The sequence below is a fragment of the Octopus bimaculoides genome, chromosome 14 (genome assembly GCF_046866305.1).
Source record: "Octopus bimaculoides isolate indiv1 chromosome 14, ASM4686630v1, whole genome shotgun sequence".
Taxonomy (NCBI): domain Eukaryota; kingdom Metazoa; phylum Mollusca; class Cephalopoda; order Octopoda; family Octopodidae; genus Octopus; species Octopus bimaculoides.
Genome location: NC_142941.1, coordinates 49,389,132 through 49,406,521, shown reverse-complemented (window position 1 = coordinate 49,406,521; position 17,390 = coordinate 49,389,132). Strand labels below are relative to the sequence as shown.

The following is a 17,390-nucleotide window of genomic DNA, read 5'->3' as shown; positions in this document are numbered from 1 at the left end:
TCGAAGCATCTCTATGCTAACTTCAAATAAAGATATCTTTGATATAGTTTCCCCCATTGATAGTTTCAAGTGTTGGCACAAGGCCAGTAATTTCGAAGAATGTACACAGATAATGTATATTACACCCTTAAATCCCTTTCAAAACAGCTAAAAATCTTTTAAGCTTAATCAGTAAACATTTTCCAATAAGCTATTGTTGCCGGATATTATTCAATGGAAAAAAAAAAGGAACTAAGATATAGCTGCTCAATAATCATAACAAATATTTTTTCTAGAAACTAGTTAAACAACTAGAAGTAAATTGTAGAAAAGCAAAGATTCATGTTTTTCTCAGTCAGTCATGAGAAGTCGAGACAATTATCTACGAGACCGGGGTCATCATAACGAAACAAAAACCTACATGCAGAGAGCAAACATTGTTTTGGCATGTCGGATGATAAATTCAAATATCGTTTTACAATCATATGTATTCCTTCGGAAATTTAGAGAAAAGGAATATTACCAAACTGTCCAACTGTATTTAAAAATAGAAGAAAACAACAAAATACCACTAGAGAATTCTTAAAGGTTACAAACCAAACAGTAACGCGATAAGCATCTCTAGCTTGTGCAATACTGAGAAGTATTTCATACAAATGGATCTTAACAAATGTAATGACTGTTTATTCAGATGTCAGATTTAACAGTTGCAGCAAATGCAGACACTTCAAGAAATTCATTTTAATATCCTGGAAACAAATTAAATGGCTTCCCGCGATGAAACGCATTATAAAAACACTCTTACATATACATACACACTCACATATATATACACACACGCATACATACACAGCGTATATTTGAACATTTTAGAATTTGGAAAAATTTTAGAATTGATAAACTTAAATATCTAACGTAAAGGAGTTGATCTTCCTCTCAGAAGCAAAGAGTTACACTTCATTAAAGACTATATTTTACGTACATGCGCAACCGACAGTACAATACCAGACCAGCGCGCGGAAAGTTCTTGTGTTCATCTGATGATCTTTATAAGCAAAGATTTTGACTATAAACATGAAACTCTTAATGATGTTACAATAAGTTAGCTACAACCATGACATCACAATATTTCGCTGTACTACGTCATGGACAACACGTGTTTTATTCGCGATAACAATTGTAATTTAAACACATATAACATATACGCACGCGTGAGCGCTCACACACACACGCAAACACATGCATGTATGCACACGCATTTATACCTATATAGCTTTCACTGTGTTTCTGTTTAAAATGTTCTGTTGAAATGTTTTTTGTTGTGTACGTGTGCGATATTTCATGGAGTTACACCAGTTTTCATTTCCTTAAAATTACATAGAACCATCTAGACACTATTAATGATAATCCAATAAAACAATCTCTCTTTAATCTATCTCAATTCCGGTTGGCTTGTTGGTTGGTCGGTTTACTTTATATTTGGCTGGATTTGCTCTTTCCGCCGCCGCCGCTGCAGTTTTTCTTTTCACACAATCGATTTACCACAGTGAGGACACATATGTAAACCGTTGGATATCTTAACAGGGGAACTGTTGTTATTGGCAGCAGTTTCACCGGTGAGCCTTTTCGGTGTCAGCTTCTTGATTTTATCGAGGAAAGACGAGGCTTTCTCTTGCGATGCAGCTAATACGGAATGCAATTGATTCTGTTGCAGCTGCAGCACCTGAAACTGTTGTTTTTGTTGTTGTTCTTCTTGCTGTTGGTTTTGTGCATCAAGTTCTTGTTGTTCTTCCTCCTCGTCTTTATTATTTTCTTTTCCGTCTTCTTTGTCGTTTTTCTTCCCATGAGTCTCGTCGAAACCATTGCTGTAGTAGTTGTCTGGGGTGGAGTCGAGAATGTCGTCAACTTTGGTGTCCAGCGAACCCTGCTTGAATCTAGCGGTTCCCGTAGACATACGTCTGCCAGGAATCAGAGTGCTGAAGTCCAAACTGTGTTGCTTGGCCTGCTCCCTCAGTTTGACGCCGCGCCGTGGTGACAAGCGAATTGGTCGGCCGTTGATGTCGCTACTAGTCAGGTGACGCGCAAACTCCAAAATGGTTTCGTTATTATCGAAAATTGCTGCAAAGCTACCATTTATGAATTTTGGTGAGCAGGGTACATGACTCAGAATCAGACTCATTCCAAAATCACGTCTTTTCATTGACAGCGTTCGTTCGAGCTTTGTTTCCTCCGATGACGTAGTTATAGCTTTCTCTTCGGGTATTTCCGGTATGTCCCGTATGAGTTCGTCCTCTTTGGTTTTGTTCATTAGTAAACTCAAGTCTCTCAATACAACACTAGAAGTGTCCTGGATGGTTTTGAAGTCGCTTCGGATGTCTTCCTCCGTAGTGTACTGCGAGGTCACCGTGAATCTTATGACATATTTTCCCTTGAAAGAAGCTGGGACCATGTGAAGTTTGCCCGATTTGTTCAACAACTTCAGAAGGAGTTCAGTAAGTTCATTTTCACCCTGAAAGAAAGAAAGAAACAAATAAATAATAATAATAATAATAATAATGATGATGATGATGATGATGATGATGATGATGATAATAATAATAATAATGGTTTCAAATTTTGCCACAAGAGCAGCAATTTTGGGGGAGGGGACGAGTCGATTATATCGACCCTAGTGCGTAACTGGTACTTATTTTATCGATCTCGAAAGGACGAAAGGCAAAGTTGACCTCGGCGGAATTTGAACTCGGAACATAGTGACGGCCGAAATGCCGCTAAGCATTTTTGAGATTCTGCCAGTTCGCTGCTTTAATAATAATAGTGATGATGATGATAATAATAAATGGACGAAAAGGGGAAAGCAAAAATCCTCTGGGAGTTTGATTTCCAGACAGACAAAGTGTTAGAGCACCAAAGACCGGATATAGTAACCTTTAGGAGGGACAAACTAGAGTGCCTAATGATTGACATGGCAGGGCCAGGAGATCAAGATGTCATCACGAAAGAAAGAGAAAAGGGGGATAAATATGGAGACTTGAGAATTGAGATCACTAAGATGTGGCTGCTACGAGAGTCGAACATAAAGGTTATTCCTATTGACATCGGAGCATTTGGTTCAATACCAACCAATCTAAAAAAAAATCAAAAACACTGAAAGCTTAAGAAATACGCTACAATCTAGGTGTATTGCAAAAATCACTTACCTTCAGTCTAAAAACAACCATACCCAGGTGACGTTCGGCAGGTATTTCAAATCTTTCATCTTGTTTCATCAACGTCTCAAACAAAATGGCCAACTTGACTCCCTGTTGTTGCACAGGAGGCAAATGGAAAGAAATCGGGTTTGTTAGGTTTGGTTTGGCTAAAGAACAACTGAAGACCAATTCCTCACACACACACACACATCTAGCTATCGCTCACTCGCTCACTCACACACACACATACAGACACTCACACACTCACACACCATTCACTCAATGACTCTCTCTCTCTCTCTCTCTCATACACACACACACACACACACACTATGATACACCAATACATTTACATACACAGCAGGGTTGTCAAACGGCCCTCAGCAGAGTTTCGTCCGGTTCCCGATTCAATTTTATATTAAAAAAAACCCACCCAAAAATTGCTGTATCTCGAGAGGGTCATTTTACCAGTTTTAATGCTGTTTATTGTTACTGACTTCATACATGTATAGGTGGTGGTGGTAGTGGTGGTGGTGGTGGTGATGGTGATGCAGGTGTTGGTGTTGATGGTAGCAGTGGCGGTGAATGGAAGTGGTGGTAGCAGTGATGGTTGTAGTGTTGTTGTTGCTGGTGGTGGTGGTGTTAGTGGCGGCGGTGATGGCGGAGGTGAAGAAGGTGTGATGGAGATGAGAAGAGTTTTGTTGAGTGCAGGCAACACCTTTGGAAACTTTATGAACAGAAAACCATTTTGTGGTTCCATCCTAAGGAATTTTGCTGTGTAGGAGAGACATTGGCAAAATTTGTTGAGATTTTATTGGAAAGTTGCCAAAAAGAGCGGCAGCAATTTGAAAGTCAGGAGAGATGGTCATTTGTGTAACGTCCGATGGCTTCGTTTCTTATTTAGGTTATGGTAATCTCTCGATCGAGCTGTGCCTTGTGTTCTTGAGCAAAACACTTCACTCCTCGATTCACACTTTAATCTTCAGACCACTCAGCTGTCAATGAGCATCCCTGTAATGAACTGGTGTCTCGTTCAGAAGCAACATCATGGTCCCGGTCCCTAATACGCCATGGAAACCGGGCAAATGACCTTGCAAGTCCCAAGGTTCGAGACAGTAATTTATTTTTAAAATTAATCTCACAGTTACTATGGTGAAAAAAAAAAAACAGTGGTCGAAGTGAGTAATTTTAATTTAAATCGTCTTTTCTTCTATCGACTCATCCAGGAGATGCTTATCTCTCATCTTCTTAACGCCGTGGAAACCAGGATTAAGCAATCAGCCCTTTGGATAGCTTAGATGACAAGAAACCAACGTAATATTTTATGGCTTCTGATCTCTTACCATCAATAAGTTTTAAAAGCAACAACAACGACAAAGACAACAACAATATTAAGGAATAAAAATAAACGATAGACTCACGTGACGTATGTGTTTCTGAAGACCTTCCACGCCGAAGGATCGGATGACGAACCATAATTTTAGGGCTCGAAACCGTTTGCTGAGAGGAATTTGCCAATGCTGGAAATATATATATATGAGAGAGAGAGAGAGAGAGAGAGAGAGAACAATAAGAATATACAAAAATATTGAGTATCATGTATAACATCATAATGCCAAACGGTATACGCACTCACGCACACACGTGAATATATACTGAGAGAAAGAGATAGATAGATAGAGAGAGAGAGAGAGAGAGAGAGAGAGAGAAAGAGAGAGAGAGAGAGGGGGAGGGGGGAGTAAGAAGTTAAAATTCAATTCAAATTCTCGCAGTGAATTAGAATTGAATCACGTAGTTGAAATCTTGAATAATAAGAGATTAAAAGAAACACATTTTGATTAAAAAAAAAAGGTTAAAATTAAATTTTAACGAGTTTTCTACACAGTGTAGACTTTAAAAATCACTTTGTCTTAGTAAAAGTTACCCAGTCATAACAAATGAATAATCAGCTTTCTCCGTTATAAATACAGATTTCTACCATATTCTATCTTGCTCTGAGTTCAACATGCGCCGGAATTGGCTCAGGATTAGGTTGAGGATCAATTGGCAACAAATGTGTAGATAAGTATTTATGTGTTTCTGTAGACTTAGAAGAAGAATCTATTAAAATATCTCACAATCCGTTAACAACCATTATGATCGACATCTTCCTGGAAAAAAGGAAGTATGACATTTTTTTCCTTTCCATCAACGTCATTATCTATTTGCGCCACATGTGGTTTTCTTTCAAAAGAACTAACATTTGACACTCAAGGAATATCATTCAAATAATTTTTATGAACGCATTCATACAACATTTGACATTTAAACAAGAATCCATATTTATATTCTCTTTCCTTTCACAACACATCTTTTATGTTGCTTTTTGTTAAATGCTAACCATTTCCAGCCGTTTTTCTTGCGTTCCTCTCTAATTCTAAATTTTCCTTCTCACTTTCTGTAACAAATGACGTTTTATAACTGCTGTGTATAAAATTGCTGCCAAAATATTACACACACACACACACACACACACACACACACACAAACACACACACACACATACACACACACACGCATGCACGCACGCACGCACGTACGCACGCACGCACGTACACACATAAACATGCTTACACACACGAATATTGAATTGAGTCGAACGAATGAGAAAGAAGTACTCAATACACGTGGTAGAATATACGGTTAATTCAAATTGGATTTTTTTATCACGCGACTCGAGTTTTAACAAACCTTCTATCTATCTATCTATCTATCTATCTATCTATCTATCTGTGTCTGTCTGTCTGTCTGTCTTACATTCAGTTTTGTCTCGTTCTTCTCTTTCAGGAATTTCTCCCTTTTATATATATTCCCGCTGACTCCAGCAGAGACCCACCCTCCACCTCGACTTCCTTCTTGCCACACCAGTAACACATCTCCGGTGAAGAAGACTATCCTGAATAGGTCCCAGTACATAACTGGCTACTGTTATTGCAGGAGACAAACAATAGACAGCTTCATCGAGTATTCATTTCATTTACTCCAGTAATACTTTTGGAAAAGGCATGAATGTTACAACCTCACTGAATCGATGAGGAACAATGCTGTTTTCGAGAGTCAACTCTATGAACTCTATCGTGTTCTATCTCATTGGCTCAGCCAGAAGAGGAAGGTCAGTGACCCTGACCTTTTAAAGGATTTCCGTCGCTGGTGGGAAGAAGAGACGGAAGAAATAAGTTATCTTTTGACTGCGTCTCTTGTCAGAGAATTTGTAGCAGAGGTGACACTTCTAGGACCACCCAATGTTGGCCAGCTACTGGTGTTAAACCAGGCGATTGATTAAGCTCACTAAGAACAAAGAACAATCTCTGCACCAGGCTTCCATATAGTTTCTTTTCACCCAATTTTTCTCATGCGGCTTTTCTTAACCCGAGGTTATGATATTGATAGAAGATATTTGCCAAAGGTGCAACGCAGAGAGATTGAACGTAAAGCCTATCAGTGCAAAGCGAACTTCTTAATCACTCAGACAAACTTATTGAATTCATTTACTATTATGACCAATCCTAAAGAAATTAAAAGAAACCAAATTAATTCTACATCAGTTAGAACACGGAGACAGCTTCGGACAAAACCAGAAGAACACCATATTGAAAATTTGAAATAAAAAGAAAAGAAAGAAATCAGCCGAAATTTTCATCAATACAAAATACAAACCAGAAGATTGAGAATACTTTGACAGCCAGAAAGTCGCTGGCAATTCAGAAGCACACCTCCACCAATAATGCAGAAAATTAAACTGAATTACCGCAAATTTGTCGATCAAAATATTTGTTGGTTTATAAGTTCTTCCTCACCACAAAAACGACAACCGGAGGTCCTAACGTTGACTTTAATTATAACAGTGAGAATATATTGCAGAATTTTGACAGTTACAAAAGTCTACAAGTAAAAGAGACTCAACAAAATGTACCAGAAGTATATTAGAAAAAAAATTTGTATATATATATATATATATATATATATATATATATATATATATATATATATATATATATATATATATATATGTATAGCCTTTGTGGTTGTGCGAATTTTACCGGAAGTGTAGTTCTGGGTTAATTGATTGAAAACGTAAATTGGAAAATTTGAGTGTTGTGAAATTCATAGTGAGGTGACAGCAATGTCAGATTTGATTGCTTAAACAACATGGTCAGTTAAATCCGTGGGGTAATTCAAGCAGACAGCGGTCAGCAGAATGCCACTTTATATAGCAATGTGTTGCATTGCGTTATAGCTGAAGCAGAATGGAGAAAGCAAACGACATATAGTAGTACATCTACTGTTATATTGCTCTACTGGCCACGCACACAAAAGAGAAAGCAAGAAAGACGGAGAGAGAGAGAGAGAGAGAGAGAGAATGAAGAAGAACGACTATATCATAAATATAAATAGATATTGCTTTAGTTGATATAGTTTATCACACATAAGAGAGTTGATTGGATAGATATAAACACACGACTCATACCCATATCTAACATTTGGTCTTATTGTAAAATTAGTCCCACGACAGCTTTCTTCATAAGCTTGCGATAGGGGTCGAACTGCCTCTTTTATTGATATTTAACAATTCATCAGGAATATTATATTTTATTGGCTTACTTTGCACAAAAAGACTAACACACACACACACACACACACACACACACACACACACACACACACACACACACACACACACACACACACACACACAGGCACACACAAAAGAGAAAAAAACCCCGTTAGATTCACTTCAACATTTCAATTTTATTTGTGTCAAAATATTTTCGTCGTTTTGAATCCACGACCTGTTCACTGACAAAACTTCGTGCTATATATATATATATATATATATATATATATATATATATATATATATATGTGTGTGTGTGTGTGTGTGTGTGTGTGTGTGTGTGTGTGTGTGTGTGTTTATATATACATATATAGTTGAAATTTGCAGAAAAAAAAAGACGAAGATATGTGTATTAGCTTGACGCTCGGGAAAATGAAAACGTCTTTTACGTTTCGAGCCTAAGCTCTTCAACAGAAAGGAGTAAGAGAAAATAAAGAGAGAGAGAGAAAGGAAAAAAAAAACTTGTGGATTCAGCAGTCAAGCATGGCGACCAGCAAGAAAAAAAAGGAGAAAACAAAAAAGAAAAAGAAGAGTTAACATACGTTTCCTTGCTGGCAGACCCTCTGATGTAATAATTACTCAACCAAGAATCCCAGCTAGCTTCTCATCGGGCCGAGGATACCTTAATCATGTGTTGACTTGGGATTCCCAAAAGACAATGTGACCTTTATATAATTAAGGTATCTTCCTGCCTAATGAGTAGCTAGCTGAGTACCCCTGATTGAGTAATTGTTACATGAGAGTATCAGCCAGCTAGGAAACACAAGAGGCCTGGATTTTACCTCTTCAACTCCCTCAATTAGAAATTTTATTCGCATTCGTAGCAACTCGAGTTGCTAACTCTGAACTATACAGAAATCTTCAGCTAACCGAATTTCTTCGTAACTTCGATATGGGAAAAAGTGCATAATCTTCGACGCCAATAAGTTGTTATTATTCCTGAGCGTACGGTCCATATTTTGTTTTCTATGCCTGCCTAGCGATAATAGTAGTGATGGCAGCAGCAGCAGCAGCAGCAGTAGTAGTAGTAGTAGTAGTAGTAGTAGTAGTAGTAGTAGTAGTAGTAGTAGTTGTAGTAGTAGTCATTCTAAGCAAGGATGGAAACAAACTTTACCTCATTTTTATTAAGTAGCACCGTATTGTATGAGTGAACTCATCAAACGCTGGTTGGTTGGGTAAAAGGCGGAGAGGCAAAAAAAAAACCAAAAAAAAAACAGAAAGAAGTAAACGACAAGCTAGCGATGGCTTCCTTGATATTCACAACTAGTATCGGAGAAAATTATTTATGACATTTCTCTGTTCTTATTTACATTTCCGCTTTTCAATTGTCTGAAAATTAGAGCTATAATACTTTCCTTCCGACTGGGAATTTATAGTTTGTAAAGGACGTTGTACGACTCGATATATTCTTGTAAATGTTGCAACGGTTGCTAATGTCGCCATTCTGCTTATCTCTATTGCAAATGGCGAACCTTCTTTCTTATCGTTATCTGTCTTTCAACAGGAAAAAAGAATTTTTTTTCACAAAACAATAATGCAGATTTTGCTTTGTTTGCGGTTCTTTAGGTCGTTTCCTTCGTTCTTTCTTTCATTTCTTCTGATACGTTCATTTATTCTTCATTATTGTTTTCTCTGGAGCTAGAATGAAGTTAAGTCAACATGTTGGAACATGTCAGTATTAAAAGAGACACGTTCAATTTAAGCTGCAGTGTACCTTTTTAATGTATAATATAGCAAAGAACTTTTCTTCAATGAGATTAGAAAAGACGGTAGGTAGCAGAAATGGTAAAGTGTTGTTGGACTAAATGCCTTGAAGTATCTCTTTCTGTGCTGTGTTTAAATATCGTCGTGATAGCTAAAACAGTAACAGTCATATATTAAATCAACAACACTGTGCTAGTTCTATCTCACTCTGAATAACCTTGTTTCAAAATATCCTCCTATAACCAACATGAGGAATGAACATTTTTGAAAAGAGCGAAACATTCAACAAGAAGAATGGTATTCACTGCAACACAATTTGAATTCCTGAATTAAACCAATTGACCCTATTTAGGTACCAACAGCTCTTGATAAAATACGAACTGGTTATATACTGGGGTGAAAGCGTTGGGGTGAAACCATTTTTTTTACCTATAGACCCATCGATTCCTATTTTAGTCAGATAGACCATGAGGGTCTATCTGAGAAAAATTTGATGTTTAAAAAATCATGTATTTTAAAAATTAAATATTATTAGGAATTATATAGAAAATTTAAATATTTTGTGAATTGTAGAAGTATAGATAATTTATTGCAGATAAATTTTAACAACAAAATTTTATATGGAGCCCCCTAGGGCCATTTGAACCCCCGCTGAGAACCACTAATTAATACACAATTCGATATAACTGCCACCTACTTAATTACAAGTAGTTAACTTGATGACATCTATATCGGACTGGTTTCAACTGGAGGACAAGACACTGAACATTTCTGATAAAGAAAGATCACGTAGATAACCACAAATGAAGCAAAAACAAGTTCGACTTACCATATAATCAATGGCTGCTCCTGTGAAATGGAAGACAAGAAAGAAATATATTGAGAAGTTGAGAAGGGAAATAGTACATACAGATATCTATCTATCTATCTATCTATCTATCTATCTATCTATCTATCTATCTATCTATCTATCTATCTATCTATCTAGCTTGAGTCGAATAGAACAAAATTCTTGTTAGAGTATTCGTGTAAATGGCGTCAGGACTGGCTAGCTTGTTAAACTAAGTAATGATATTTTGGGTGCATTTAATTCGCGCGTTTCAGACCATTACATAATATATAAAAAGAAATTAATCTCTTACGCATTTCAAAACGTCTTTACTGAGGAAGATGTTGTGTAACATATGAATTCCTTTTTATCTATTGCGCAATGATCTGAAACGCGTGTATTAAGTACATCCAAAATTACTTGGTTTGACTTTATGGTATACACACGTACGTACGCACACACACATACCCACATGCACACACACACTTGTATATACAGATACGTGCATACATGTAAGCATGCATGCATCACTGCTTTATCTCCAAAATATATTTGGTCAGTCACATTATAAACGCACTTAACAATCTCTTTCACAATTTCATCAATTTGGAATTAGTTCTCGCTGTAAATACTGAACTCATGTAAACACCTAAAACCTGTTGGTCATCCGTTGAATAATTGACCAGAATTCTGGAGCAACAACAACTACAAAAACAACAATGACTTTACTAGCAGCGATGACAATGGTGATAATACCACCACCGTTATCAGCATCATTGTCATCATCATCATCAGCAGCAGCAGTAACAGCAAAAGCAAGAACAGCAACAATATAAACAACAACAGCAACAACAACAACAATAGCAACAACAACAACAAAACGGACTTACCCGAATTTTCATGCTTCAAATACAATGGGTCAACATTAAATGTTCGATGCAGAGAAGTGCTGTCTTTGATCCTGGAGAAATAGAAGACATTGCGTATTGTAGTAATGTTGTGGTGGTGATGGTGATGATGGTGATGGTGGAGGTGATGGTGGTGGCGGTGGTGTGATGATGTAGTTGCGGTTGTGGCACAGTGGTGGTGGAAGTATTGTGGCGTGTATTGGTTGTAGTGTGACGGCAGTGTAGCGGTGGTCAATGTAATGGTAGAACTGCGTTGACGTTGGTCGGTTGGCGTTCTTTGAGCAAGAACTATGGTGACAGAAAGACATTCCGAACATGGCCATCTTGCCTTTCCCCGTCAAAACCAGTGGAATACAAAGTGAATTGAACTTGATGCGGCTGAGGTTCCCTTATCACTAATGTTGTGGTCGCTCTGTTACGTGGTGTGTGTGTGTGTGTGTGTGTGTGTGTGTGTGTGCGTGTGTGTGTGTGCTTTGTTCTTAGTATTAGGGGTTACTTGTTGGGGGATGTATTCTATCGTATCGTTAAAGCCGCCTTTTTTCGGGACCTCGTGGTGCATAAGTGCGTATAATGTATTCATATTCTTTTCTACTCTAGGCACAAGGCCCGAAACTTTGAGAGAGGGGGCCAGTCGATTAGATTGACCCCAGTACACAACTGGTATTTCATTTATCGACCCCCGAAAGGATGAAAGGCAAAGTCGACCCCGGCGGAATTTGAATCAGAACGTGAAGACGGGTGAAATGCCGTTAAGCATTCTGCCCCGGCGTGCTAACGTTTCTGCCACCTCGCCGCCCTATAATGCATTCATATTCCCCGACCCTCCTCATCTATGCAAGCGTCTTTCATCTGTTACTTCTTACTTGCGTCAGTCGTTGGACTGCGGCCATCATCACCACCATCACGACCACCTCCACTGCCACTGGCTGGGTTAGTACCACCATGGCAACCACCGGGATTATTGCTTCTACCACAAACACCACCACCACCACCACCACCACCATCATCATCATCGCTACGATCATCCGCACCACCACGACCACGACCACAACCACGACCACCGTCACGACCGCCGCCACCACTGCCACACCTTTATTTCCACTACCCCACCACCATTACAATTAAAAACATTTGCCAATATCACCACAACTGCCACCATCGCTACTACCATTATTACTACGACGACGACGACGACCAAACCCCCCCCCCCCCCACCACCACCACTTATTGTGTTGCGATCATTATCCTTGTTATTGTTTTTGTACATTTTACTGTTGCAGTTGAAAGATCCTTTCACTTCACACGGAAACAAAATACCCAGACACACACACACATACACACACACATACATTCATACATCCATGCGGACGTACATACATACATACATACATAAATACATACACACACACACACATACACACACACATGCACAATTACCTCTAACCCATGCAGGTACATTTACACAACTCTATACTAATAACTCACATACACACTCGGATATTCCCTAACACACATAGACTAACACATATACACATGCTTACACACGTACATACATACAAACACACAAATACATACATAATACATACATACATACATACATACATACTTATACGTAGGCATTCCGGCACACTTTTACAGTTGCACACTCATACACACACGTCTAGCTAAAGGTGAATCCATGAATTTCCGGTTTGATGTGTATAATGCCGGAAACAATACGACTACCTACGCATGTGCGACACACCGATGATTTATGATGCAGCAATAATGATTGTCAGCCATGTTTATTGGAAGCAATAGAAAACTTCACACAATTTTATCACCTCTCTATACTTACAACAACAACAACGACAACAAATACAATTATAACTATTTTAATCAAAAGAACAAAAGCTTGTTTCACGCTGTAATATACTATTATACTTATATGTGGTAGACAGAACACGTCATCTAATACAGCAATGAAAGTTCGATCCCTGGCTGAATTTGTCTTTTCTCGTACTTTTACCGTCCATTTTAAAAACTTTTTGTTTTACCAATGAGAAATATATGCTGTTCACGTCATAAGAATTTGGAAGCTTCTAGAACACGTGAAATAATTCTGTTGGGAGACGCTGGAACTCGAAACGAATAAGCTATAAATGATAGCGCCTAAATGCTGGGTTAAAAACGCTTTGAATTAAAAAAAAAAAAAAGAGCAGAAGGCTGCAAGTGGGACTCGAACTCTCTTCTGTAAATATTATAAATGTTCTGCTAATGGATCAAAGTAAATCCCTTTTGCCATTTTGCGAACTTTATCCTTACCAGCGAAGATTCTATGTTAACGTTTACACACGCGCGCGTACACTTACACACTGACACACACCAGTGAAGACTGGTTGAGGAAAGGCGAGATAGAGAGAGATGGAGAGAGAGAGACAGAGAAAGAGAGACTGAGTGAGAGACAGACTGAGAGATGGAGAGAGAGGATGAGAGAGAATGAGAGAGAGGATGAGAGACAGACAGACAGACAAAGAGATGGAGAGAGAGAGAGAGAGAGAGAGAGAGAGAGAGGAAAGCGAGAGTGAGGTAATCGACCTACCACATTGCTGTGCATTCAAAGTTCACCATCATCCACTTGGAGGCATTGAAGGCCAAAGAATGGGCGTGTTCGATGCCAACCATAAACTTTCGAAACTCGGGACAGATAAAAGCCGTTCCGGCATAGGCAGCATCCACGTGCATCCATATTGATTCGGCAACACCTTGGATTGAAGAGGAGGTTTCCTGTTAAAATGTGACAACACCAACAACAACAACGACGACGATGACGGTGATGATGATGATGGTGGTAGTGGTGGTGATGATGATTGTGATGATGATGATGATGATAACAATGGCTTAGAAATGGTGATCTGAAAGGATGCAGTGAAACTCTGGTATGCAGTGCTCAGGAGCAGACTCTCCGAACTGACTACATTTAAACGATTATGTTGACAAAACGAAAGAATTGCCATTATGTAGAGCGTTTGGAACAAAAGTAAAAACGGTCAGCCATCTTGTAAGCGAATGTGCTAAGATGGCGCAGCGAGAGTTCAAAAGGACGCCACGATAACGTTGCCAGATATATTCCCTGGATGACATCTGAGAAATCTGGATTCGTCAAAGCAGCTAAATGCTACGAGCAGAAACCAGGATGGGTGTTAAAGAATGACAAATTTAAGCTTTTGTTGGACTTCACCATTCAATGTGATTGAATGACTGAAGCAATAAAGCCAGGCGGTTACAGTCGCCAAGAAGAAAGAGAAAGAGGCCCAAATGATGGATATCTCTATTCGAGGAGAGAGTAAAGTAAAAGATGAAGAGCATGAAAAGATGGAGAAGTATGAATCACTGAAGGAAAGTAGTGGAGGATGAAGAATGTTTTAGTGGTTATAATGCTGACCGGAGCACTGGAATGTATATCGGACAGTTTCGAAGACCGCAAACAGAATCGGAATTGCTTTAAGGTCACAGGTCATGCAGACGACAACATTTCTCTCGTTACAGCGAGAATCTTAAAAAAAAGTCTTGTCTATGTAAGACACAAGAGAGGAAGTAGTAAGGGATCTTTGTCAATTTGTTGTTGATCGCTCCCAAACCGAAATGTCCGGATCGTTTAACGTCTGAGTGTCTGAGATTTGCAAAAATAAAACATAATAATGATAATGGTTTCAAATTTTGGCACAAGGCCAGCAATTTTGGGGAAGGAGTAAGTCGATTACATTGACCCCAGTACACAACTGGTACTTTTTGTATCGACCCCGAACGGGTGAAAGACAAAGTCGACTCGGCGGGATTTGAATTCAGATCGTAAAAGACAGGCGAAACGCCGCTAAGCATTTCGTCTGTGGTGTGCTGACGATTCTGCTAGGTCTTTGCCTTACATGGCATAAATATTATTAGATCTGTTATATATTTCACTTACAGATGGCTCCCAGCTCGGGAAGGTTATCAAACGCACAAGCTCCAGTGGTTCCCAAAGTGCCGCACACCTGAAATAAAGAACCAAAAGATAAGAGTAAAACAAAGCGAATGGACGTCATATATTTTTTACATTATTTAACTTATATAAAACCAAGATGGCGTGATGTAACTGTTTGTCAGGCATACATTTAAAATTTCAAAAACAGAAACCATTTAAGGTGATTGTATTTAGATGTGGTTTTACATCCGTGAAGTCGATGGTTCTTTAAAATAACAACCGAATGAACGAACGAGGAAGCTTCTGCGCCGTAAACAATAGCTACTCGATGTAAGAGGTGAATCTCCTCTAAGAAACTGCATTAGATATTTATATAGATTTAAAATAGAAATTGTATGATGTAATAAGAAAGTTTCAATCCATTTATTACATCTATTCAATGTAGCAACAACTTCACTCCCAAAGAAATTGCATGCAGACTTTAAGTTAAGGTGTCCGTGAAATAACGGCGGGGCATTCATGTATGTTCAATATAGCAATTAAATCTCACAAGAAAATCTCCCTATTGACATTGAAAAAGGAACCATATAAACCAACGAAAGATATCTTGTGGTTGGGAAGTAAACTTCTTACCACGTGTGTGTCACTGGCGTATCTAAATTGTGCACATGTCTATATGCGTATATATTCCACGGACGTGTATATATGTCTATAGATGTACATCTGTCTAATGGTGTCTATAAGTGTATAGATATCTATAAGACAACAGACGTCACTCTGCATGACTCTAAGTGTGAATTTAACCAATTCATACGAAACAAACCTAGACATGTCTTTACTTGACCAGTCCAGGGCAATTCAAACCAAGACACGAGACAAGTAGCTCCATAAACTCTGTCATGACATATAGAAAACAAAATGGCAGATTACTTACAAAAAATGGGATCAGACCGGCTTCTTTATCTTTTTTCACTGCCATTTCCAGTGTATTTCCTCTCAAACTTAGGTGATCATCAGTGGGAAGAAGTCTTAGTTTCACCAAACCAATCAAAGTTGCTTTCTCTACAGATGAATGCGCCTGAAATGAATGGAATTAATGGAGATATAGCATCATATCTGCTGAAGCAAACATGGCGTCAGGGTTTAGTATTTAACAATTAAATAACATAATAAATACCAAACAAATAGTATATCCATACACACACACACACACACACACACACACACACACACACACACACACACACACACACACACACACACACACACACACACACACACACACACACAAATACATACACACACGCATAATCACACACATCCGCACACATACACACACTTAAGTAATAGATAATAATTTAAGAGAAAAAGTTGGAACATTCCGGGACTCTTACCTGGTCAGAGCAGTAGGCAACAAGGCGACCGTTTATATCGGAATCTTCCATAGAACCATGAAGAAGTTTATAACGTCGGATAGCTTCAGTACGGGCGGCCAAAAGTGCAACAAAAGTAGCTTCACTCGCAGTACCCTGCAATGAATATATGCATACATATATATATATATATATATATATATATATATATATATATATATATATATATATATATATATATATATAAGAAAAGGTATAAATAACGGGCTTTACACAATTATTTATTTGTATATCATTGCCCCATTGCTGTTTCTGATATGCATTTTAAATGCGTTCATCGGACAATTGACCGATTAAAAAGAATTGTGAACGAATTGTGAAACTGAAAAAAATTTAACAACCTTGAAGGATGTGCAGAAGGAAACGACCCTGAGTTCGCGGAGAATGTGTCAAAGTAAACGAAAATTAAAAATGATAAAGATACGGAAAGAGGACCGAAGAGAAAAGAAGAGAGAACAGAGAAGAAAAAAAAAGGAAAAATAGAAGAGGAGACAAAGGAGAAAGAGGAAGAGAAAGAAGAAACCGATAAATGAAATGAAGGGGAGGGGAGTGAACGTGGTCGCCTTGTATCTATAGGGAACTAGGCCACTCTTTTCTCTCTCTCTCTCTCTCTCTCTCTCTCTCTCTATATATATATATATATATATATATATACCAAATTAAAAAGGGTGGCTTATTAGCAATTAGAACCTAAAGGCAAAATTAACAGGGGTCACAAAAGTGAGAGACTAGCACCGTGCTTGCTAAAG

At 38.3% G+C, this 17,390-nt stretch overlaps 1 protein-coding gene across 1 annotated transcript in view; it reads right to left on the bottom strand.

Moving 5' to 3' along the window:
• Nucleotides 1-643: 643 nt before the first annotated feature.
• The window catches only part of LOC106868611 (aromatic-L-amino-acid decarboxylase), a 134,191-nt gene continuing 117,444 nt past the window's right edge, over nt 644-17,390 (bottom strand). Inside the window, exons 6-14 of the mRNA XM_089362097.1 lie at nt 16,603-16,737; nt 16,143-16,286; nt 15,212-15,278; nt 13,847-14,009; nt 11,248-11,318; nt 10,358-10,377; nt 4,592-4,690; nt 3,180-3,281; nt 644-2,488 (exon numbers count right to left, since the gene is read on the bottom strand). Coding sequence (XP_089218223.1) covers nt 1,505-2,488; nt 3,180-3,281; nt 4,592-4,690; nt 10,358-10,377; nt 11,248-11,318; nt 13,847-14,009; nt 15,212-15,278; nt 16,143-16,286; nt 16,603-16,737 — 1,785 coding nt within the window. The 3' untranslated portion in view covers nt 644-1,504. The remainder of the gene's footprint in view (nt 2,489-3,179; nt 3,282-4,591; nt 4,691-10,357; nt 10,378-11,247; nt 11,319-13,846; nt 14,010-15,211; nt 15,279-16,142; nt 16,287-16,602; nt 16,738-17,390) is intronic.